The sequence below is a fragment of the Aythya marila genome (genome assembly GCF_965140915.1).
Source record: "Aythya marila genome assembly, chromosome: 1".
Lineage (NCBI taxonomy): Eukaryota > Metazoa > Chordata > Aves > Anseriformes > Anatidae > Aythya > Aythya marila.
Window position 1 is genome coordinate 192,119,388 of NC_139042.1, and position 26,324 is coordinate 192,145,711.

Consider the following 26,324-nt stretch of genomic DNA (forward strand, 5'->3'; position numbering starts at 1 on the left):
TCAGATCATAAGCTATAAAGAGTGACCTCTAAAAATCTTTTGCTTAAGTCTCATAGCAGCTACAGCTTTGCAGATACTGGAAGAAGTCAATATAAACTGAGACTATTTGCATTCATTTTGCAAGAAAAAAAAAAAAAACTTTACATCAAGAAAAAAAAAACATTTTTCAGTCATTCTTTGTGCTTGCATTAGTGGTTCTGCAGGAAATAAAAACATATTTCAAGTGCAACCAATCCATTTAATTCAACTCATTTTTGCTTCAGCCCAGATGTAATGTGTTCCACACATCATAAACTATGAGTCACTATTTCATAACGCTATCTCACATTCATGTTTGTTTTCCAGTGCTTTAGAGAGGGAAATACTAGCTCATCATTTAACAAATGCAGTCCTAGTTAGTAGACTATAATTGGGATGCCAAGACAATAGTTTCTTTGTGCAAAAAAAAAAAAAAAAAAAAAAAAAGCCTGAACTATTAAGGCAGCCATGTCCAAGCTTTTCAGGACCGATACACCAAGAGGCCAGGGACAGTTCAACCAGCTCTGTGTGGATTCATGGGCATTACTGAACACTTTCTTAAAGCTTATTTTGAGAAGCTAGCACTGTGGAAGTGCTGTTCAATGAACGACATGGATTTCTAACAAAACACTGTAAACTAAACAGAAGCTCCAAGTAAATCCATACTCCTACCATGATCCTCCAAACTGAACTTTTGTCTAATGAAGTCCAATTTAACTGGAAAGTTTATTCCCTTAATTAATACTTAGGTATTACAAAGGGCATGCCAACTTCTGTATAGCATATCCTACTGGCATTGACTTTCTAACCAAGTATTTAAAGAGGTGTCTGGCAACCTCAAACCCACATACCACTCTCTCAGAAGAGCAGTGAGGTCCCACAAGCATTGCCAGGTTACAGGAAGATTGCATCAACCACAAGTGAAGCAATGCACCCGCAGAGCGGGAGAACTTTCGTATCTCAGAACAGCAACCTCTCACTGTATGGCTTGGAGTGAAATTTTACTTCCAAATACAACACAGGTCTGTTTTAAGCAAACCCACAAAGCTATCAGAGCCCGTAAGGCCAAAACACTCATGAGCATGGAGCAAGGGTCTTCCTTGGGCGAGGTTAACCCAAAGCTGGTGACCCCAAAACTGGTGATCCTTCAGCTTCACCTCAGCTGCCTCAACCCTCGGGAGAGGACACAGCTCCTTCTCCACCTTCCCTGGCCCACCACAGCAGGAAAAAGGACCCTACATCATGCAAGTAGACCTCAGGCCCTACTGTCTGCCCAGAAAGCCTCACACATCAGCTACATATGCTCCCTTTTTTTTTTTTTTTTTTTTTTTTTTTTTTTAAGGAAGAAGAAAATCACACCCCAACTTTGCTTCCCACCACCCTCACCTTAGGCGTAAGGGTCCCCTCCAGGCCCTATTTATACCCTAGGCACACTAGTGGGCGGACCCCCCGCTGCACCTCTGCCATCCTATTGGGTGTCAGCGCTGTCAATCTCCACAAGCGGGCGCTCTGCCAGCGAACCGCGCGCGAGTGCCGCGGGCGCCCCCTAATGGCGGCGGGTGGGGGGGCTGAGGGAGGGGGGGGTTCCACGCCCGGCCGCGACCGCGTCCCGGGGCGGGAGGCAGCAGCGGCGGGGAGGGCGGCTCAGGGCGGCTCGGAGCGGCTGGGCGGCGCTGCCAGCGGCTGCGGGACGGGCCCGCGTCGTCTGCTCCTCGTCCCCGCGGCGGATGGGGTGAGGCGAGGCGAGGAGAGGCGAAGCGGCCGCCGCGGAGGGCAGCGGGGCCGCCATGGCCAGCGCCGGCCCTGCCGAGGAGGAGGAGGCGGCGGCGGCTGCGGCGAGGGAGGAACAAGCCCTGAGGAAGCTGGTGGTCCGGCTCCAAAACGTCCAGGAGAGGAAGCGGCTGGAGACGCTGGTGCAGACCCTGAGCGACCTGCTGGAGCTGGCGGCCCGGCAGAGCGGTAAGGGACGGCCGCCCTGTCCAGCCCTGCCCGGCCCTGTCCATCCCGGGCCGCCTCACGCGCCTTTAACGCGGCTTTTCTGTGTCCCTCCCCTTCCAGCTCCACGGCTCTTCAGCGGCAAAAACATCCACGTCCCCGTGCTGCTGGTGGTGGACATGTACGCGGGGGCAGCAGGCGTGCAGCAGGTAAGCGGCCCCGAGCCCCCCCTGCCCTTCCAGGGGGCTGTGTGAAGGAAAACGCTGCTCCCCGGCAAAAGGACAGGACAGGGGTTGGGGCTGGGAGTCCCAGGTCTCTGCAGATGCAAGCAGCAGCTCTGAACGGCAAAAGAAAGTGGAGTGATGAGCGTAAACGCAGTGGCGTGGATGCAGCGTGTCCCACGCTTCTGAGGTACAAGTAATGCTGTTTAATATAGCTCTGACGTGACAACGTGAAATCCTGCCATTCAATAGAGTTCCGACATATCGACATTAAATCCGGCCTTTAATATAACTCCAGCATATCAACATTAAATCCTGCTGTTTAATGTAACTCCAGCATATCGACATCAAATCCTGCCATGCAAACATGAGGAGCGGCACCATTTAAGACACCTTCATCCATACATAGCCCCATCCTGTGAGAGTTGCACGAGGCCACTTTTTAGGGGAAAACAGTGCTGTAACTCAGTGCAGCTTCTGCAATTTGAGGCTCTGCCTGGCTGCTCCTGTGACAGCACTGGCCCACTTCAAGGAGGTGCGGCGCTTGCACAACTCGTTGCTGTGCTTATGGTACAGCTGCCAGGCTTGTCGTATGAAAGAGCTCCTTCCTGGCAGGCATAGATTAAGTTTCTGACTACGTTATGCTCAAAGGATGTTTATGAAGTCCAAGTTCGCGTGCCACTTGCTTGCTTTCTTTATTAAGCAATTTTGTATCATTACAAGCTTTTTGGCATCTTTTTTTTTTTTTGGAGTCACTAGAAAGCAAAACATAAATGATGTCACATAAATAATAGTGTTTTTTAAGATTTTTTTAATCTACTGGATCTTAAACTGTAGATCACAACCATAAGATTCAGATTAAAACATGAAAGTTTCCTTTGAAGACTAAGTAACTTGTACAGAGTCTGAACTTTTAAGTTATTTTACTATTGAATTGCCATCAAGAAATACAAAAGCATTGTTCATTAAGAAATACGAAAGGATAAATCAGTATTTTTTTTCAGAATAAAGCATATTACGTATGTAACAATTTACAAAACCACTGCCCAGAAATTAAGTCTAGGAAGTAAAAAATATGAAATCCAACCACAACCAGAAGCAGGTCTGAAGTGATTGCACAGGGCTCCAAGACGCGTGTAAGAGGACTGTGATCGTTTAATTTTTATTTTAGTAATGTTAAAAATCCTCACTTTGACTTAATACAGAATTTAAAAATTAGTTTTAATCTTCTCTCTGCCTACATTTGCAGTCGTACAGTGCTTCAGTTTAGAAGTTTGGGATTTCCTTTGCAGTACTACATTGTATTCATGTGTCAAATTCACAGTCAGTGCAAAGCTCTAATCCAGTTCCTCACAAAGTGCCATAGGCAGCTTGTCCTTCATATTTTGTTATGATATTTACCAACATCCCCAGCGTGTTAGTAGACCTCTGTCTTCCTTGCTTCATCCACAGCAGTTGGTTTACAGTCTTTGTGAACACACAGCTCTCCCTGGCAGCAGTGAAGTGACATAGTCCTGACTTCGGTGTAGTCTCTCTCTACTACTAAAGAATTTTCATTGAATAAATTGATTAACCAACCAGTTGCCTCCTTGGCTTTTGGCATTGGAATAAAACTGACCCATATAAGAAAAAAAACTGAGTAGGAGCCATACCTGAAATGAAGATTTACTTTTTTGTCCTATGCTTGCTCAGAATAAATTAGCTTAATAGGTCAATATTGCGAGTACCAGTGCAAGTTGGACTACAGGCAAACTTCTTTATAAATAGGAAGATGCTGAGCTGCAAAGTCAGTAGTGCCGCAACAGTAAAATAGGCATCTTTTAAGTAAATTTGATAGTGTGGTGTTTTGTTTTTTTTTCAGTTGCTGGCTGACAGTGATTGGAGCAGGTTAGAAACAGTAGAGCAGAACTTGTTTACAGTTCAGGAAAGAGCAGGGAGCAGTCAGTAGAGCTTTGTCTCATGCAGAAGGTGTGAGCTAATGTAATATAAATTCATTGCATGCCAGAAATGAAAAGGGGCTGACAAAAATAACAGGGTTTCAGTGCTGCCGCCAACTGTCCCTGTGTGTCAGGACATGTTAAGTGTTTATAAGAACATCTTTGTTTACTGCATTATTTTTTTCCTTTCCCTGTAGCCTTTAGTATCTCTGTTATTTAAAAGACCCTTACTTTCTTACGTAATTATTAAAAGGATAACAAGGTCTTTGTTACCCCAGGCTTTGCTTTTAATATTATAAAACAAACTACATTATCAGCAGGTCAGATACCTGCTTCTGTCTTTGCTGGCTCCACAGTCCTTACAAATGTTTGTCAGTGCTTGGAGTCACAACAATCCAAATAGAATCTTTAACAGAAATATCAGTTTCATCAGAGACAGTAAAAAAGTGACTTTTCTAAAGTCATTAAGCTAATTTTAATTGGGTTCTAAGTTTTACAATTAGCATGGTGGGAAGTGGCAGTTCAAAATCTTATTTTTAGCAATAAATAGTGTTTGAATTAATGGTCACCTCTACAATGTCCTTGCCGTGCGGATTGGAAATTTGCTGCTTGAACATGGAAAATTAGGTAATGCATAACCCCATCTTTGGGGGATTTGGTGGTCACTAAGGCTGTTCTTTGAAATTATGCTTGATCAGGAGTTGATCCCACAGCCCAGACTCATCTTTCTGAATGTCCATAGTAGTTGGTTTGCACTCTCACGTAGGACAAGTCAGCTCGCTGTCTAAGCAAGGAAATTGTCTTCTGGTCAAGCTCAGTCTGCTGATTGAGGGTATAATGGGCTTAAAACATTTAAGATTCTGGAAATCTGCACTGCAAGAAAAGCAAAGCTACCGCGGATAGCGTGAACGTAGTGCCTGTGACCTGTGAAATATAAAAGCAGAATTCCAGTTTCTGGGGATTTACATCACCTTTTCCATAGACTTGCCAAAGCTATCATAAAAGCTGCCTGCTCTCTAGTCAGTGCTGTTCCTTTGGGTGGCTCTGTGCTACCCAACTTCCAATTTCATTCACGTCTCTCCTCTGTCACGCTGCAGGGTTAGAGGTCATGCAATTTCTATGAACTTTGCAGTGAAGCTCCTTCGAAGCAGCTGTTTACATTCCTGGTGGTGGTGGCTGTCCTCTGCTGACCCCTTAGCTTTGCATAACTCTTTCCTGAAATGGGATCTCATTATGCTTGTGGTTTTTGAGCTACACCTAGGTTATCTTCTGTCTTGACCCTATTCCTACAGCACCCAGGCCATCTTCCTCCTTTTGTTCTTTTTTTATTAATATGGCCAGGGAGAGTTTTATGCTTTGTTTTAATTTTTGTAAAATCTACTTTGTCTTGAACTTTTGACATTTCTCAGATTACTTCCTCTCTTTCAGTACAGCGAGGTTTTCTTCTCATCAGTTAATTCTTTCTACATTTTTTCCTCTCTGCTCTCATTCACACTGCAGCACATTCAATTTTATCAGCCTGCGGGCCGCTACGCCCAGCAAGCTCTCATAATAATAAAGAACATTGTTCTAGGGAACATGGGGGAACAGATTTCTCCAGTATGGACATTTTTCATTTTTGGTATTATTTACAGATATCTAAAAATCAAGGCACTTGCATAGGCTGGAGCAGGTAGTTATTAGAATAAATATATTTTCAGTTTGTCTTTCATCCCTTGTGCTCTCAAGACTTTCACTGCCCTTTTTGCATTTTGCAAGCACGCAGACACTGAGGATTGATGGCAAGAATATGAAATATATAATATCATTTAGGTATCTCATGCTATTTAGAACATTTACACTTTTAACATGACCACCTTTGAAAACTACCCTTTCTCATTTGCAATTAAATAGCAAATTCTTATGGAGACAGCAATGCTTCGGTGAAGTTGGACTAGCTGTAATAGTGCAGTGGTCTTCCATGGCCCATGATGGCATATTATTGATCTCATCTTATTTTTCTCACTGTCAGCATCTCTTTTAACTGTAAGTATGTCCCCTATCCTCAAGCGGTGCTGGAACACATTGTAGGTGATACAATGCTACAAGAAATGATAATCATTGGCATGTTTTAGTTCCACCTCTTAACTTTTTATATCCCTTGTCTTGTGTAATTATCCCTCATTTAGCTAGATAACTATTGAGAACATCCATCTTCTGGTTGCCATGAATATTGGAAGACAACGTTTAAGTTCCAAATAGAACATCTGTTCTGAAATAGCTATATTTTTATTTTACAGATGGGTTGGTCACTTCTTTGTAAATTGATAGAAATTTGTCCAAGTACGCTACAGAACATAGCTCCTAGGGATGTTGGGAAGGACTGGGAAGCCCTGGCTGTTCACCAGTAAGTATGTTGTGTGCCAAGAGTCTTCTGGATATCATGGCAGCATATTTATGCAATAAAATGTATTTATATACTTATTACATCAGCTTCTACATGGTTAAAGATCTTTTGTGGGTTTCTTCAGCTTCCAGAATAAAAGGCGCATACAAGCAGGGATCTTAGAGGTATCCATAAATACCTGATAGGAGAATAAAGAAAACTGAGCCAGGCTCTTCTCAGTGGCACCCAGTGACAGGACAGGAAACAAAATGAAATACAGCAAATTCCACATAAGGATTTAAAAAAAAAAATGATTTTTTAAAAATTATTTTAAGGTTGATCAAACACTGGAACAGGTTGCCCAGAGAGGCTGTGAAGTCTCCAGCCTTGGAGATACTCAGAACCTGACTGGACGTGACCCTGAACAATCAGGTATAATTGGCCTTTCTTTGAGCAGGGAAATTGAATTAAGAGAACTTCAAAGGTCCCTGCCAAACTCAGTGATTCTGGGACTCTGTGGTTAGGAAGATGTTTTCTTTTAATAGACAGATGCAATATAATAGACCTGGCAGGTTTTGTGTGTGTGTGTTCTTTATGCTGTATTAAATCCACAAGCCTAAAGTGGAATCAAGAGAAGGGGTATTTCTTAGTTGTCTAAAAATTAAGTATTTAAAGTAGTCACCTTAACTACCTGTGCAGTCAGTGGACACAATTACCTTCAGAAGGTGGTTCTTTCCTTCTTTTTAGTAAGCCTGGAACTAAGTGTAGTTTGATTTGACTATGCCTATCTCTCCCGTTGAGGGAGCCTAAGTAAATGGCTTCTGCATGGCTGTGGTTAGATGGGACAAAGACTGGCAGAGGGTAACTCCAAAGCTGTTCTGTAGCACAAATGCTAGCTGCAGATGTAAGTATAATATGAATAGGAGAGAAGGGCTTGGTTGGAAGTTCTCTCTCTTGGACAGATTGCCTCATTCAGGGCTGATAATGACAGCAAGGAGCTACAGCTTAATAACTCTACTAGTAAGTCTGCCTCTGCTTTTATAGTCCTAACCTGCCCTTCCTTAGAAAGGTTGCCATTATGAGATCACTTGCGTGAAGATGCAGTATGTTTGTGATTTTGGTTGCTTTTCATGAGCAAGGAATGACTGAGCTGTACAAGCTAGTTAAGATTTCTTTGGCAGTTTAAAGGCTTGCTAATTGACTGATGCTTATTCTTAGGTCCCAGAAAATTACTCCCATTTGGGGTGATATTTCCCGTAGTTTCCCGTTGTGGGTGTGTGAGATAAAAACGGTTTCATAAGTAAAAGAAACAAAAATCAGCAAAACAAAGCAAGGGATGCAAAAGCTCTCATTTACAACCAGCCAAACAATGCTCAGCCAGTCCCTGAGCAACCCTGGTAAACTTCCCCCTGGTTTTATTGCTGAGCATGACATTACGTGGCATGGAATATCCCTTTGGTCAGTCCAGGTGAGCTGTTCTGGCTGCATTCCCTCCCAGCCTGTTGTCCACAGCTGCTGATGGAGCAAATAGGTGGAGGAATCTGCATCCCAGGTACAGTTTCTACACGTGCATGCATGTGCACACACACCTGCAACCACACAATAAAGTGCATTAGGAAGGCTTAAAACTAAAACATTTTAATCAGGACATTAAAGAAGTGCATCTAAGGGTGTCTGTTTAGCTACTCTACCAGCTTGGTTAGGGTGGCTCCCTGTTTTCTTTGATTCATCACCCTACTACTTAGTCCATACATCTGGGCTGTGTGCTGGGCCAAGAATTAGCCTGGGGACTGAAATGCCAGTGCCTGTCCTTGTCTGTGGACTTACTGGTCCAAAGCGTTCATACAGAAGTTTCAGGGAGGTATCTATTCTCAGTTTAAAATAATAAGAAAGAATTAATAATAATAAATACATTTCTCCTAGTTTATAAAGCTAGACCTTAGCAAGGCACACAACATCATTGCTCTATCTTGGGAATGAAATTTGGATGAAGCTTTCAGTGCTGTTTTTGTTTTTCTAGACAGGTCAAGAATGTCTGTTAACATTGCCAGTTACTTCACGATCCCTTTTGATTAGATATCTGTACAAAGACACTCTCATTTGAAGATCATTAAGACTGCAGAGTCTGGCTCTCCAAAGTTATGAGTATCAACAATGAAAGTTTCTTGATTTATTTTTTTTTTGAGCCTCTCTATTTTTATTTAGTTTTTAATTACACGGTTTTGGTTTTCCCCCATTTTAGGATATGCTTCATTAAATACAAAGTCAATGCTCATTTATTTTCTGCCATCATCGAATGTGGGGCCCACCGCCTTATTTACTGTACATTATTGATACCTTATCTGAAAATTGGCCTATTAATTTCTTCTCAGTTTTTCTTAGTGCTTTTCAGTATTGTCTAGAGATTTAAAAAAATTGTTTAATGAGAAGGCATTACAGATTTCAGGTCACTGTCTTAGAAGATCACGTTAAAAGTACCAACAGATCTTTGGGCACACAGCTGGGTACATTCAGTGGATTTTTCAGAGCACCTAGCATTGTTTGGCTCTCCTTGTGTTTAAGAATTCAACTTTGTTTGACTCTGCTTGCAACATTTCAGAGGTTACTATCCCTGGGTCTTCTTTTCAGTGATTTGTCCAACATCCAACATTTGTCCAACATCCAACATTTGTCCAACATTTGTCTGTAAGTGCTACATGGTGGAACTTACGATAGGATAGAGGCCTTCAAGGTGCTGTTCAAGTTCTTTAGCCTGGAAACTGCTTTGTGTCTTCCAGCAGACACTTGATTGTTCACTGTAACTTCACTCTTGCAACAAGCAGTACACTGCCTTACCACCTGCAGACTGCTGCACGCCCCAGCCCTGGTTTCTGTAGAGTAATTCCAGCCTGGATGTAAGACTTGCCTCCTGTAGAATTAATATATGCATATAAAATTAATTTAAATTTAAATTGGTAAATTACACATCATTACTTTCATGTAATCTAAAAATTGTTAGAGTAAGTAATTTAATTAAAAAGTAATTTAATTGCTAACTTGAAAAAAACATAAGCTGAAAGAAAAGTGAAAAATGAATGGAGAAATGACAAAAATGGCTTTAGAAAGCTTTTACTAATTTCTGTAGCTACTTTGTATTTTTTTGTTTTTTTAAAGTAATGTTTGAAAAAAAATTAGTTTTGTTAGTATTTACTTAGCCCTAACTCTTGTTTTCCATCTTTTAATTTTTTAGGCTGATCCTTAAAATGCTCACAGTTCACAAAGGAAACATAAATCTCTCAGTAATAGGACTGAAAACATTAAATCTTCTCCTCATGTCAGGTATTGTCTGTTTCATTTTGAGCCTTTAAAAAAAAAAAAGAACTGTGATACAAAGTGCATGACCATACATTTTGGACCCTATTTGTCTCTCCGTTTTATTCTGTAAAGTCATTTGTGCTTGTATACAAAGGTGCAGTACTGTTTTACACCTTTTTCTATCCAGGTAGAAAGGAGTCTCCAAACTTCAAGGCTATTAACAACACGGCCCAATAATTTTGCCAACTTGTTATTAGCATAGGCACAAATACTTGCTGTACAGTAAGTTAAATAAGTGCTGTGCTGTGCTGTAAGTTAAATAAGTAAGAGCTTTTTCTTAGCAAGGTATAAAATTGGTCACATTCTGACTTGCTTCTTTAGTACTGGTTTATATATTTGAAAAGAGTGAATTGTCTCTGATATATTTCTGTTATTCTGCTCTCTAGAGACTTGATCTTATCAGGTACTGAGAATGTTTTTCTCGATCTTTTGTTGAAATTAAAGAGACGGTAAGGGAAATATCTGCTAGCTTGGTTCAAGGTAGCATATAATAACTAGTACTAAATTACTGTCGAAATAGGAGAGTTTCCACTGGCTTTGAAAGGCCTTGTAATCAACCTTACAAAATAAGGCTTAGACTTTAGGTAGTTAAAGCTGATCTGGCTGTCCAACTTCCTGCTATAGGCAATAGAGTGAAACAGGAACTTTAAGAAGATGGTTCATGCTATTTATTTGTCTATTTTATAAGATCAATTACCTCTTGAATCTGCTTTCTTCTCCCTTTTAATTATTTGTTTAATTATTTAATTATATAAAGTATTTGAAACTGTACCTTGTCAGAAAAATCTCTTGGTATTCTTTATGTCTGTATGTCCAAAAGCTTAAATTGCACTACAGCTGGAGGTGGTAGGCCACTGTGAATGCAGAGTGGTAGCCATACAGAAAGATCCTTTCGTTAAAAGAAAAAGAAAAAAAAAACAGCTGCAGCTTAAATACCAGATCAGGCACTATTAATTTTACTGTTACTGATGTAAGCTTGAAAAATTGTCATGAATATGATTTTCTTCCTTATACATGACATAGAGACAGCAACTTTTTTCAGATTTTTTTAATTATTATTTTAAGAGCAACAGTGACATTGGCTTTTTAGTTCATTTTCAGGTAGCAAATCTTTCCAGGCTGAAAGAATGGCCAACAGAGTGAGAATAGCATTTCATGATACAGATGGGTTAATTTCATGGTTCACCATAGCTGAAAGGTAGATTTCAACTCCCCCTGTGCTTTCTTCTGGCAGTGTAGTCCTATCTTTTTTCTTTTTTTTTTTTTTTTTTCCACAAGTTTAGTTTCTTAGTGAAATTCTTCAGTTTGCAAAAAGTGCAGTTTTTTTGCATTGATTATTTTTCCACTGGTTTAGTGAGGTGAGCTGTCTCTGAGAAGTCAGACAAGTACCAAAGCCAGTGGGAGCAGGAGTGGAGAGAGGAAACTGTCTTTTTGCCAGTAATCTTTTAGAACACCTCATTTGTCTTCTGAAATACTACCTTAAGAGATAACAGCCTCATAATTTATATAAAAGCCTGGGTGTGAGCCACCAGAGTAAATTTGAAGGACAATATTAAAGACTTTGGGATTTTAATAGTTAAGTACAGTGCTCCAATTAACATGTTGAGAACACCTCAGCACAACATGTAATCTCTTCTGCTTTTTAGATGTAGTTGCTTTCCTGCTCCTGGAGGAAGAGGTGGATGTGTTTTCTTTGATATTTAATGCCATGCACACCTTCCCTAAAAATGAAGAGATCCAGCAACACGGATGCACAGCATTATACAAGCTTTTTGAAAAAGGTATTATATCATGTGGGCTCTTAAGTTAGAAAAAAAATAAAAGATTGGGAGGGGACTACAGATATTTATTTAACTGCAAAAACATGAATTCTTGCATTCCTTTTTTTCTTTTTTTTTTTTTGTATTATATCTGTTCTCAAAACCCATTAGCACAAAACAGGTTTTCCAAGCAGTATCATAAATTTTCTGAATCAGATAAATGAATGTGGAAAATGTCACTACATTTCTGACTAGAGTTAACGGGAAAGATGGGATTCAAAGTTAGTCAGTAACACTGGGACAAAGAGTAGTGACACTTGATTTTAATTCTCAATAACCAAAGCTGCGTCTTGAAAGACTGGTATATTTTAGGATTGCCAGGAAGTTGTGAGCAAGTCTAAAATCAAGCAAAATGTTTGCACTTTCAAAAAAGTATACGATTCAGCTATTGATCCTGACAACACTGAAAGGCTAAGATTGTATCTCTACAATATCCCTGTGTTTCTTTTGTGGAATGATGTCACCATGTATTAAATTTCTGCAACATTTTTAGGAACTGTCTGTGTATAATGGCCAAAAATCCCAGTATTGTGACAGTTTATCTTTGCATTGAGTTTCTTGCTTCAGAATAACTATTGAGAAATTCTAGTACTCCTAGAAAGTCCACTATACTCCTTTGCTTCAAAGATAGTCTCCAGTTCTTCAGATTCGTTCTTCCTGGCACCATTTTATATTGCTTTTTTTTCTAAGTCTTCCTACCACACGTGTGCCTGGAACTATTGTCTGCTTTTCTTTCCCTTTTCCTCTCTCCCTAAATACTTTTGTCCTGCCATGTTTTCTCTTCAGTCTCCACAAGTGTCTCAGCTTCTTGCATTTTCTGTGTATGCCTTTTATAAAAAGTGCCTGATTTTTACAGATTCACAGACATTTCAGGTACAGACCTGCATGCCTTCTTCTTGACGGCAGCATAACAAGTTCCTAGGCTGTCCCTGGATATGTTTTTCTTGCCTTTGAGAAACCTTCTCAGCTACTGCAATGTGAATTTTTGTACCCTTATCATGAACCAAATTCAGATGATCCTGCTTACAAAATTTGAAGTGTGGGATTCGTGCTCAAGCTGGATCAGTTCCTTTATCTGGTTCACTGCACAACTGCAGTGATGTCAGCACAAATGACGGGGGACAGTGATTGAAAAACCTTATGCTATTATTACAGTGAAGGTAGGGTATTATTAAAGCATGGCTGTAGTCTTTATGAAAAGAACTCTATTATCAAAAAAGTTGAGAAGTAAAATAAAATAATGGAGTATGTGAAATGCATTCCATCAAATTGTTTTCACTGTGTTCTTAGCTTTTCCTTCACTTATATGCTGTCTTGGTGAAGAATACCTGAAGGTTGTTCTGTGGAAAAGACTAAAAGACTTTTTTAAAAAAAAATACTCGTTTTAAAAAAAAATACTCATTCACAGGAAGGCACTTGAAAGTCAGAATTCATTTACAGAAAATGTGGGCTAGAAAAAGGTTTCTGTAAAGTAGCTCGGTTTTTGGTATAAGAAGTCTTAACTGTGGAATATGATCTCGGTGGAGGAGACTACCTTAGTTTCTGTGGAATATACAAAATAAATATAAGGAAACTTCATTAAAATAACTGTATTTTCTCACATTTTATCAGGATATGAATTACTTCCTCAAAACTTACTGTCTTTGTCTTTCTTTTTAATTTAGTTCCAGAAGAGCAGCTGACTGAATTTGTTGAAAGCAAAGATCATATGATCATACTGGAAGTATTTAAAGAGTTTCCAGAGAGAGAAGAGGTGATTCTTCCTGCACTTTACTCATTACATTCCTTAGCTGGACCATGTAAGTGCACTACTGGAAATCATTTTCAATTCTTCACCTCCCACAGCTTGCGTCAGCTCACCCGAGTGCATGGTAATCTTTCAGTGACTGTGAAAGCAAACAAAACTTCAGAGTCTCTCTAGGGAAAAACAGTTGGTAGTGCTGCAAAAATAGTGACACATTTTGACAGAGGGAACAGTTTTGAAATGAGAATTGGTTGGGAGCTGCTAAACAAATCACTTTTCTGTTTTCTGTGGGAAATACTGACTTGTAATTTTTTATGGGAAATTTTCCTATTCGGTCATACTTACAAGACTGGAATCTCTCATAAAGTAGGTAAAGAGTCTTTCTTCTGCTCAGAGTAAGTGTTAACTAAGATGCTTATCGTGGCTGCAGAGGTCAGATTTCACGTCCTTGCTCTTCCTTTTTAAAAGTTTGAATAATAAGTTATATTTATTGACTAAATGAACATTCAGTGAGTTTGGGTAGCTGGTTAAGAACATCGTTGGCAGAGGCTGTTCCACAAGGGGAAAATTTCCCATGCAAATCCAATGGCCAGAGCTAAGACAAGGTGTTAGGGCTCAAGCACCCCACTCTGACCAGTCAGTGGTGGCTGCAGTGAGGAGCACAGGTAGTATTGAGCACATTTTGGAGCCTCATGGTGTCCTCAGGTGTTGTGCAATAGGGCAGAAGAAAATCTCATTGTGTCTCGTTCTCTCATCACAGCAGTCCCTATTATGGGCAAAATCAGGCTCCAAGAAGAGTCCCTGGTAATTGGTGTCCCTTTATTGACTTGGTGCATGATGCTGTTGACACAGAGGCAGCTCTTGCACCTTACTGTTGGCAAATTCAGCAGGCATCAAGCTCTTTGTCTCTTCCACAAGATCACAGAATCATCTAGGTTGGAAGAGACCTCCAAGGTCACCGAATCTAACCTCTGACCTAACACTAACCAGTCCTTCAGTAAACCATATCACTAAGCTCTACATCTAAACGTCCAGGGATGGTGACTCCACCACTTCCCTGGGCAGCCCATTCCAATGCTTCACAACCCTCTCAGTAAAGAAGTCCTTCCTAATATCCAACCTAAACCTCCCGTGGCGCAACTTTAGCCCATTCCCCCTCATCCTGTCACCAGGCACGAGGGAGAATAGAGCAACCCCACCTCACTACAGCTTCCTTTAAGGTACCTGTAGAGAGCAATAAGGTCGCCCCTGAGCCTCCTCTTCTCCAGGCTGAGCAATGGTTGTAATCTTGCAGAAGTGTTTCCTCACAAAGCCTACCTCATACGTCCTGTCCATTCGTATAGGAAACGTGCTGGCCAAGGGTGTGCCACAAAACAGGAACTAGACTGCAGTTTTCCAAATTTCATCATTCTCCAAGCTATTTAATTTCCCTTTCACAAGCTTCTTGCTGTTCCAGTTTGTCTTTAAAAATAAAGCATTCCTTGAGACAGAAATAATTTTACCATAGCCTATTTCCATTTTCTAAAGCAGAGAGTGCTAAGTGCTTTTTTTTTTTTTTTCTGAAGAAGAGAGTGCACTTCAGAGAGAGCCTGAAGTGCTCTTTAAAGAAAGTAATTAGAGAATGTGTAACAGATCCAAGAGGAAGCCATGACAAAGACTTGCTCTACAGCAGGCGTTGTTTTTGGAGTTTGCACTTCCCTTTCTGATGTGAAGTATTGAAAATAGGGAAACAAAGATAGTTTCAGCGTAGTTTGAGTAGTGTCCCCATATCCTGAAGTCTACATACATCATGGATTTGTGCCTCAGGATGCCTTCTTACACTAATACATACGTAGACTTTGCTCTGGCTCATATGTCGTGAGAAATCATGGGCGGGCAGTTTATCCCAGTGCAGGACAAGAACTCTCTTAAATTTCAGTAGTCTTGAGTGAATGAGAAAATGTTTTGCTGACAACTGTCCTTCAAAGTCCCCGGGGAAGCGATGTATCACATGATGTTTGCCATCTAAGTGTTAGTCATAGGCAGTGATCCAGGCTTCTCCTATATTTAATGGGGAGAAACAGGCACCTCCAGAGGCAATTTCACCTCACCCTGAGAGAGGTACCTGTTATTCCATGAATTACAGAGTGCTCAGATCTCCTCATCAGTTTCTGTGAGAAGCTGGATGTCCGAGTTCTAGTGGTAAATATTAAATGAGAGCCATTCCACAGCACTGCTTCGTTCTTGCAGGATCTAAATATACATTTGATTGCGCTCTCTCTGTAATCAACAATTTTAGAATGATCTGAATATTTTAATATGTTGATAATTATCACCTGTGAAGTGTGCAAACCTTTACAATGAAAGGTGTTTTCAGTAGTGAGTGACATTAATAAATCACTGTCATCTTAAAGCATTGTGAAAAGAACCGTCCTACACGAACAAACAGAATGATTCAGAAACGCTTCCCACTCACAGCTTGCTTTTTCAACTTAATATCTTTGTATACAGGACAGCCAAGCTGTTGAAAAGAATATTAAGAAAGTTTATAGACCTCAGTAGAATAGTGCTGAACCTCTTGGAGGCAGTGACAGGACTTTCATTCACTGGAACCAAGATTCTGTCCAAGATTTTTGGGGTTCTGTATCACGCCCTGTATAGACACGTACTGCAAAGATGCTTTCAAGCACTGTGTTTCTAACTACCATGATACTATTTTGTTTTAAATTACTGGGTGTGGGATCTCTGATCTCAGTAGGAAAGGTTGCATTCTGTCTTTTTACTGACTAATGTGAATGCCTGTTAGTTTCAGTATCTGACCTGCATAATATACAGTGAATAGGGTGAAGGTGACCGAGCCCTGGCACAGATTGCCCAGAGAGGCTGTGGAGTCTCCATCCTTGGAAATACTCAGAAGCCACCTGGTCGTGGTTCTGGACAACTCGCTCTGCTTGTGCAGGGGAGGTTGTTCAAGATGACCCCCAAGGTCCCTTCCAACCTCATCCATTCTGTGATTCTGTGAAAAATTTCAGGATCATGAGGTGAACCTTTCTATACCCTCAATATGTAATAGTCATAGAGGAGAACTAGTTTAAACCAAATGATTAACTTGCTAACTTGCACCCTAAAAAAGAAGAAAAACACGATTTTTTTATTTGAATTTAATTACTTTAATTATTATAAATTATTACCAAGTGTTGGTAGTCATTAATATTAGAACCCAATTACCATGCTTCTTTTTGTGTTTTCTTTTTATTTTAATCTTAAGTAATTTTTGTTTCTGTTTCCCTCTTTAGCCAGCAATGTGGAAGTGCTGATGTCTGGAAATGTTCGCTGCTACAATGTTATAGTGGAAACCATGAAAAGATTCCCCAGTAGTGAAACCGTTCAGGAAGCCTGTTGCTGTTTGTTGCATAAGCTTACATTGGGTAAGTTCACAAAGCTGGTGTTAGTCAGCTTACTTTGTGTAAGAACTGGAGGTACTGACGTGAAATGTTAGGCCAATTAGAGAGCTACTGTTCCAGTGAATCCTCAGGACAGCGTATAGCTCAATTTTTCTACTGATATAAAGGTCTGGAGGCAACACTGGCAACAACCAGCATGGAATCCTTTCGTGATAAAGGCTAGCAACAATGACAGAAACAGTCATAAAAAACGAGAGTGAAAAAGTGAGAAAAAAGGAGTATATCAATAGATCTCCCATTCTTTGTGATGTTATTAAAGAATGGAAGAAAATTCCTTCTAAATTTCTTCTCTGAAGTGGTGGTGCTGGATGTGTGAGGTCCTGTTGGTGCTACTGAATTATCTGGGGCATGCTCTCCAAGACTGTGTTTTTCCTCCTTGCAATGCATCTACCCAAAGGCCTGTGCTGCATTCCTGCTCAGGTATGGTGCCAGCCTTGGGGGCCCTGGCCTGCAGCAGTGAAAGAACCAGTTTGCTGGACTTCCCTTGGCTTGGGTAATAGTACTTCCATTGTCTGAGTTGACATGGGCTAATGCCACGTCAAGCCAAATAATGGCAATGTCTACAAGGATTTTGTTGTGCCTCTTCCCAGCTCTGTGCTCTTACCACTATAAGAATATGATCTGAGCAGTTGCAGTGGACCAGGTAATAGCAAATTCTAATGAAAATAAATACATTTTTTCCCCCGTTGTGTGAAAAAAAGGCTGTGAGTAGAGTAGCTGGAATAACCCACACTACATGGCAGGTTTTTCATCACTCCGCCAAGGTCTTTCTCATGAGTTAGACTTCCCAGTTCTTGCAGGTGGTGGCCTGAAGCTGCTGCAGATGCTGGTGCCATTGCATGACTCCTCTTAATCAAATCAGTCTCGTCCTGTCACCATCTGTGTCCGCTCCTTCATGCAGATATTGTAGAGAATACAGATCAACCTTGAGTGCAATGGAGTGCAACTTCCAGTTCCCCTTCAAAAAGCCAAACAAACATTTAAAGAAAATGTGGCTTCTGAGGTGGTATTTGCAGTTATTTGGCAAGAGGTGGTGTTAAGCTTCAACAGCTTCCTCTGCAAGGCCGACGGAAGGCATGGTAACCAAGCACTTGTGGGGACACAGCAACTTTGTTGGCATGCTTCAATCCTGCCCTGTGTGCAACCAGCCTGACTTCATGGCCTCAGAACATGCTTTTGTGATTTGTGTTTACTGACCAACAAGTAATAGTGGCAGTTAAACAGACATGAGATCTATTAATTCTTTTTTCAGCTCCACAGGTCCCTTTCATCTTGATAAGCAGACACTTTAGGAGGAGATTGGGAAGGTGTGCCCAGAGCACCAGACAGTTAGGTAGAACAGGTGTGAAATTGCTAGGTTGTCCATCCTGTCCTTCCATGTGAGACTGGAAATAGTCTGGAAGATTTTCTTATAGCCAGTGTGGGTTCACAAATTATTCTGATGGACACTGTTTTCCTAAACCCAAGTTAATCGGTAGTGAAATTGTAAAGTCAACATCTATTAGCTTCCAAAATCACTGTCATGTGTTCTTGCTAATCTGGTAATGACTATTCAAGATGAGAATGTCATCTGAATTTTAACTGACTGCAACCTGTTTAAGCAGCCACAAGTCCAGCATAATTACTAGTTGCATAGCCTAAATTTCTTACTTTCTGTGAGATAAGTGGCATATTTACACAAACATGTCATTTTCAGTAAAATACAGCAAGAAACAGCTACGCTGCTACAACATGACAACACTAGTACAGACTAAGAAGAAAAATGCTGTTTCCATTTGCACTTGTGTGGGTGGTAAGGCCAAAGTTTTAGAATGAGGGATCTGGAAAGGACTTGCCTTAAAGTCTGTTCTTCAGAGTTCTGTTGACTTGGACTAACCAGGCTTAATCATCAAACACTGGGAGAGGTACTTATTTCCCAGTGAACAACCTAGACATTGCAGGTAGCCAGCACCTATATGGCTCAGGACCAGAACTGAGGTAAAGAAATTAAGTTAGCTTTTCTTCTGCTTCTAATTTTATTTTTCATGCCCACAAATCATACAATTCTTAATTTTGTACCTTATCTCAAGCGCTTGAGAAACATCAATACAGATTTGAATTTCACTTTTCATGTGGTTAGTATGATTCTCATTTTTAGTAATTGAGAATTAAATAAAATTAAATATCAGAATAGAAACTGTATCTATCAGACTATATTTTACAAAGTGAGAATAGCCATATTATTGTATGCATAATTCTTGTTTGCACAACAAATGGAGAAGTTATCTTCTTTTGCTTGCTTTCATTTGTAGAATTTCTTACATTCAACCTTATATTCAAGTACATGTAATGTATAGCCTTTGATAAAAGCTGTCCTTTAAATAATACATTTATCATCAAAAGCTAGTTCTTTCTACTGTTCCAAAATGTATGTATTCTGTATTTATAAGGCTGACTTTGATCTTCTGAACAAGGAGGACAAAACTAGAGGGCAAAACAGGTTTTAAACACTTGCTTGGCAGGATAAATCAAATCATTGCAAGAATTCAAGACCAGCACTGCTTTGGTTTCCTGGCAGGAAGTCTGCAAATGATATATAGATGGTATCTTATTTTGCTGACACTGTGTATGTCATGTTGCATTAAACCTCAGTCTTCATATTAAAAATAAAGAACCTACATGTAGATCCCAGATGCTTTTTATCCTTGTCCTCTTCTTTCCACAAATAAAATACCGTTGTGTGAAGCCCCCTAATAACAAATCTAATGTTTACTACAAACAAAGCTTATGCATTATGTGCTGAGAAATCTATGCTAAATGTGTTTAAAGCTATAGATGTGTGTTTACATTCATTTAATACCTTTATCTATTTTCAGGAAATTTTTTCAATATCCTTGTGTTACATAAGGTTCCAGAAGTCATTGTGAAGGCTGTGAAAACGTATTCTAAAAATGCAAAGTTACAGGCTGCAGGTCTCAGCTGTTTAGCTCTTCTCAGTAAGTAAATTCATTCTTAAACACATAAATAAATTACTTATGAAATAAACCAGTAAATGTTTTCATACTGGTGATTTCCTGTAATTATTCTTAATTCTGTTTCTGTTTTTAATGTGGAAGCCTCAAGTAAGGTAGCTTTGACAGAGCTAGATTTCCTGCACATTTATGGTTTAGTATGACAATCCTGTGTTCATACCAGATTCCCAGATACTCAGAGCTGGGACGTTATGTTGATAGATCTTAACAAAGCAACCTGTTTGTTCATAGGCAAATATTGGATAATCCCTGATAAATATAAAATGTCTGCAGACAGCAACATGTATTTGATGCCATGTTTGCCATGTGTGGCAGTACTCATTATGTACTGCCAGTAGATTGCAACACCAAGTTAATGCTTGTGCCTGAGTTCTGAAATCAAATAAAAGGTTTAACCTTTTCCTTGAGTACGCTCCAGTTGTTATTTTTAAACAGAAATTAGTTACCTAGTGGCACAAAGCTAAAGATCAGATCCTGTTAGTCTTTGAGTAGTACAAATGTCAGTAGAAAGGCTGTGTAACAGTCCTCACAACAGCAAATGTTAGTAATCAGCATACACTCCAGTAGACTTCAGATACTATGGTCAGTGTTGATACTTAAACTGTTTTCTTAAATGCTGAAAAACACAGGTATGACATGATTTGTTTTACATTTCAATGCACTTTCTGGGACCTACTGTTTCTCTCAGCAATTGCAATTTATATTTTTAAATGTCATATCTTCAGAGTGAAGATGGCTCAGCGATAAGTGGTTACGTGCAAATGAACCACAGTTATATTTTATGTGTGTGATGTTCTGTATGTAAATGCATAACAGAACAAGTATGTGCTGCTCTTTTCAGAACCTGACCATTGACTGATCTGTAACTATCTATATAACTGGCTACACTAAAGTACTACATAGCAAGGGGTTTTCTTATTCCTTTTATAACCTTGAAGACATCTCAGTTCTGTCACAGAGCAAAAGACTTCTCCCTTCCCAGAAAAGACTAATCCTCCAGCTGACTTTCCTACACAGGCAATGGGAGCACCTCCATGACTACAGTTAAGACATAAGTGTTTTGTCTTTGCAATAAGAATTGATTGTAAATATTTTGTATTTCAAGCTGAAACAATATTCCTAAACCGAGACTTAGAGGAAAGAAAAGAAGAGGAGGAGGAAGAAAAATTATGCTGGTTGGAAGCATGCTACAGAGCATTAGAACTACACCGAAAAAACACAGATGTACTGGTGAGAATTTCTGGATGATGGGGGTGTAGAAAGACAGCATTACACGTTAAATAAAACATTTAGCAGCATAATTTTCTCTCATATATCCTCAGACAAACTAGGTCTGAGGGACTGTATTAGCCTTGGAAAAAAATTCCCTTTCATTCCATCCTTACCTTTGTTCACCCCAAGCAGTTTCAGTCACTCCTTTGGATCAAATGTGGTTAGGTAGTTGAGACTTAGTGCCTGGAACTTCGGCCACCCAAAAGCTTGTTGCTTTGTATACAAAAGCTCAGCTGCTCTGTATACAGCAGCAAAACACAGGCTCATCAGCTGAAGAATTAATGTTGGCCTAATGTAGGTAACAAAATGAAAATCAAATAATAAGAACGTGGCACATGCTTGTAACTGAGTTCTATCCCAGATATAAAAACGCAGCAGTCCATACTTTGTTGTATTTCTACATAAAGCAACTAACACCTTTATCATGGACAGAACAAGTCTCAAACTTTTTTTTTTTTTTTTTTCTATTCTGAAGGTTTATTTCTTCAATCCTTTTGTTTCCTCTTTTTTTGTATTTAGGAGGCTGCATGCTGGGCTTTGAAAAATCTGTTCCTGTATCAACGCAACCTTCATGAAAAGATTGGAGATGGAGATAATCAGTCAGTATTAATACCTTTTACTGTATTTTTGGAAATGAAAAAAAAAAAAGTGGCCTACTATTTGGCCATTTGGGGGTCTCATGTTTCAGTTATTTTTATTTCTTGTTTTCTAATACATGATGAATTGCATGACAATCAACATAGAAAGTTTCTTTCTTGAAAAGTATTCTAATCTCCACATAGACCAAATTGTTAGTGTTTTAATAAAGAGTCAGGACACAGTCTTAATAGAGTGAATTTATACAGTTTACAAGGAATTTCATTTTCAGTTGAAAAAAAGGATAGGGGGGATTAAAGAATGTAAGAGTAGGGAAAATAGAGGAGATTCAGATTAAGTAGGTAGGAAGAATAGAAAAGCAGCACACGTTTTCCCACAAGTCAGATGAAAGGGCATAGCAGAGGGAGCACTGGCCATCAAGGAGAATCTAGGCATGGATAAAACAGAATTTCCCTTAAACTCTTTCTCAGAGTTGTTTAAAATTTTAGTCATGCAAATTTTGGTAAGACTGTTTTTTTTACTCATTTCTGCACCTCAAGTCACTTGGAAGTCATGACTCCAAGTGAATTCGGTAAGATTCAGAGTTGGCTTACACACATAGTATGCAAAGATGTTGCTGTAGTGAAATAGCCAAGTTCAGTCATCTAAAAAATTAACTATGTCACTTAGTGGGTTTTTAGTAAACTGAACTATGGTTACGAAGTAACTGCTGTAGTGTGGTCCCTGTGCAGTGATTCGTTTCTCTCTGTGAAAGGTTCCCAATAGACAGAGCGGTGATGCTGTCCATGCTGATGCACTCCTCTTCAAAAGAAGTGTTTCAGGCAGCTGCTAGTGCCTTGGCAATTTTGTCACAGCAGAATGGTAAGGGAATGTAACTGTCTTTGCTTTCTGATTCTGCAGTCGTTGCTATAATATTAAATATTGATATTAAAGAACATACAAAATGTGCTAGGGTATGGATACCGTATTCCCTGTGATTAGAACATTGTAAAGTTGTGCTCAATAGGAGGTTTATTCCTTGCTTTGAAAAAGGTATTGTTAGCTAGGAGCTAGACCGACCGATGTCATCTACTTGGAGCTGGGGATGTTCAGCCTGGAAAAGGGAAGGCTCCAGGGAGGCTTCATTGTGGCATTTCGCTACTTAAAGGGGGCTTATATAAAAGAGGGAGAGCGACTCTTTGCTCAGTCAGATAATGACAGGACAAGGGGGAATGGTGTTAAATTAAAAGACAGGAGATTTAGATTAGATGTTAGGAGGAAATTCTTCATTGTTAGGAGGGTGGTGAGGCCCTGGCACAGGCTGCCCAGAGAAGCTGTGGATGCCCCATCCCTGGAGGTGTCCAAGGCCAGGCTGGATGGGGCTTTGGGCAACCTGGGCTGGTGGGAGGTGTCCCTGCCCATGGCAGGGGGGTGGGACTGGGTGAGCTTTAAGGCCCCTTCCAACCCAAGCCATTCTGTGATTCTAGTACTGAAGAATTCATGTCCAAGGAAAGAGATCTTTGCCAGTTTATATGCTTTAATTGCTGTTTTTTTTGGAGCAGGAGACATGAGAAGAGTCTGTTCTCTCTGTGTGCTTGTTTAAATGTTTATCACATTTAAATTTCATCAAGACGGGGATTTGTCAAAACTCACATGAGTAAGGATTACAGCCTGACAAATAACATTTTGTTAATAATACAGGGGATCTGAACAGCCATGTTTACTTCAGTAAATCAAATCTTATGTTGAAAGTTAAGCATGTGCATAACAATTTTCAAGATTGCTTTAGTCCTGATTGTGTCCCATAGCTTTTCCTAAAATTTTTCTATTTGTGGACCCCTTCAACATTTTTCAGTGGCAGTGTGGACCTCTGGCTAGACTATTTAAGCCTACTTTGGCCTTCTTTTGTCAGATAATTTTCCCAGAATCCTTTGAAATGGTTATGGATCTCAAGTGGTTTGTACACTGTGCATTGAAAACCACTGGCTTGATATGAAGATAAGGACTAACTTAATTACCATTCTCTAGGTGAGAAAGCTGTGGTTTATCACTAGGTTACTGAGCCAACCAAGAAAATGACAAAAAAAATGGTGCTAGTTACCATGATAATATAGAATATTTGTATAGCATTCGGAGCTGTATTAGCTACACTTAGAGCTCTAACATATATTTGGGTATTTGAATTTTTAAAAATGTGTGAACAAAGTAATTAGACTGGGTTAATATTTCATTTTTGAAGTCTTATTTTGGAATTTAGAAGGTTTTTTGAAAGGTAAATTCTCACTTTCCTACTGAATCACAGAGTGCAATTCAGAGAAAAAAATGTTTAAAAATAAATATTTTTCAAAAATAAAATTAAAGTGGTATATTCTCCTTCCCCTAAGCTAAAGGTGCTAGTAAAAATACAGATGTATTTAAACTTATTAGGCACTTCAGGAATTTTAATGCTTTTGATTAAGATATGGAAATAAAGTCAGCTTCAGCTTGAATCATTTCCTATTTTAATTTACAATGCTATAACACTTATGATTTTGAGGGAAAAAATCAAAATGAGAAAAAAAAAGTTAGTTCTGTTGTTTTTTTAGAACTCTTTATATAGGGAGAAAGAGATCTGCTTATGGGATGCTTGCTGTTTTGTCTTGTAGGAAATATTAGGAAGACACTTCTGTCTAAAGGAATACACATGAATGTTTTGGATATAATGAGGAAACATCCGCATTCCCCTGAAGTGGCTGAAAGCGCCTGCAGAATTCTGAATCACGTTTTCAAAGGAAGGTAATACACTTAGAAATACGTGACCACTTTCAAAGCGAAGGTTTGTGAGATTCAGTGCTGTTAATTGATTACATTTAAATTACTGACTGTTTCACTTATGTTAAAATTGACCACAGTCTGACAGCTCTATTCAAGACACTGAATCATATCTAGCCCCTCCTGTTAGCCACACTGATTTCCATTGAGAGCTAAGAATTTTCACACAATATTAACAATAATTATATATATATATATATATATATAAAAGTTTATTTTGTAATGGCTTTTGCAAATGCTCTAGGACATGGGTGGAAAACAAACTTGCGACTCAGAAAGAAGATCTCAAAATTCCATAAACATGTTTACAGGAATAAAATGTATTATAAAATAAAATAAGAAAGTGACCTTAGAAATAAATTAGTAGCCTTTGGCTACTACCATTTCTAAGTTAATGTCGTTGTGCTGTAGTTGTTTTTTTTCCTTCAAGATTAGAAACTGACACGATTGATATTTTTCTGTTTTTTCTGCAAGTATCTGGCAATTCATCAATATTTTATGGCGACTATGGAACAGTAAATTAGAGAAGATCTATCTTCTCATATGTCTGCACTAGAATCAAAGAGAAATACATGAATCCACCATTCACCCTGAGTGAAGTACTATACTGCGTACCAGCGTTCTGGACTGAATTGAAAATTACCTCTCAGTAGTGTCAAATTGGATTAATTACATACTCTACATTCATGAAATGACATGAAAATAACATGTTTGCTATGCTAAAAAAAAGAACCATAGTTGAGTTTATATTTTGTAACTAAAACAGATTTGCATTGTAATAAAGGGATGTCACACCGTACTAATGAAAGAAGCAAATGTATAAAATCTATAAATGTTTTTTTTTTTTTAATTTAAATTATTTAAATTTTATAAATAATATTTTCAGTTTCCCTCATCTGGATATAATGACAGTAGCTGCATCAGAAGTTGTAAAAGCCATGAGGAAACATGAAAAATCACTCTCTGTACAACTGGAAGCACTTCGAGTCCTTTTACACTTCATGATGCCTGGTAAGTCATTTAAAAATATAATTGGTGTGACTTCATATGTCAAATCAGAGAATTTAATTAGATAGCTTGGTTTTAGTCTTATCTAATGAGACAGCCTTTAATAGGACTTAAAAAAATACCAAAATTCTGTATTTGACAGAGCAACTGTAACTTTAGAATGTACAAGATGGAGAGTCCATTGAAAATAACAAGCCAAAATTATCACTGCTGATATCCCTTTGATTTCATCAGTAATGATTTAGCTCTGCTGCTTCTGTGGAGCCACTACTGTGGTTGCATACTCCTACCATGATTTCATGATTTTTAAGTGAGAGCAAGCAGTGATAATGATATCAGCATGGTTTTACCACAAAATACAATTGTTTTGATAGTATCTCTTGGAAGAAACATCAAAACTAGACCTCTGACACTAAGAAAGTGATTCAAAGATATGAAAGCTACTATTACATGCTATTTTCTCCAGCAAAGGAGAAACCAAACTGACTAGCTTAGGAATTCCTTTTCCCCCCAAAAAAAAACTCTTTAAAAGCAATCTACATTATGAAAAAAGTGTGTGTTTGTTTTTTTTTTTTTATTTCCATACCTTTAATAGAGTATGGGGGAAGTTTTATCTCTTCTTTATCAGTTTACTGCTGTATATCCCATTTTTCTTTCCCCAGTGTTAAATGTGAGAGTATAAACATGCTGATTTTTTTCCAAACAGGTTTTTGCAAGTATCTTTCATGAATTTTAGTTGCATATTACAAAACCAATAGTTTCTAATCTAGTCACTCCACTAGCATGCAGATTGATTATAGATTTCCTTT

At 39.1% G+C, this 26,324-nt stretch overlaps 1 protein-coding gene across 2 annotated transcripts in view; it reads left to right on the top strand.

Annotated features, from left to right (window-relative positions):
• The first annotated feature begins 206 nt into the window (after window positions 1–206).
• Window positions 207–26,324, top strand: part of LRRK2 (leucine rich repeat kinase 2) — a 70,493-nt gene continuing 44,375 nt past the window's right edge. For both annotated transcript variants that reach the window (XM_082774531.1, XM_082774532.1), the window contains exons 1-13: window positions 207–1,977; window positions 2,077–2,162; window positions 6,391–6,497; window positions 9,706–9,794; window positions 11,477–11,611; window positions 13,315–13,449; window positions 16,670–16,801; window positions 19,693–19,812; window positions 20,954–21,078; window positions 21,640–21,719; window positions 22,472–22,578; window positions 24,342–24,471; window positions 25,394–25,518. In XM_082774531.1, coding sequence (XP_082630657.1) covers window positions 1,806–1,977; window positions 2,077–2,162; window positions 6,391–6,497; window positions 9,706–9,794; window positions 11,477–11,611; window positions 13,315–13,449; window positions 16,670–16,801; window positions 19,693–19,812; window positions 20,954–21,078; window positions 21,640–21,719; window positions 22,472–22,578; window positions 24,342–24,471; window positions 25,394–25,518 — 1,543 coding nt within the window. In that variant the 5' untranslated portion in view covers window positions 207–1,805. The remainder of the gene's footprint in view (window positions 1,978–2,076; window positions 2,163–6,390; window positions 6,498–9,705; window positions 9,795–11,476; window positions 11,612–13,314; window positions 13,450–16,669; window positions 16,802–19,692; window positions 19,813–20,953; window positions 21,079–21,639; window positions 21,720–22,471; window positions 22,579–24,341; window positions 24,472–25,393; window positions 25,519–26,324) is intronic.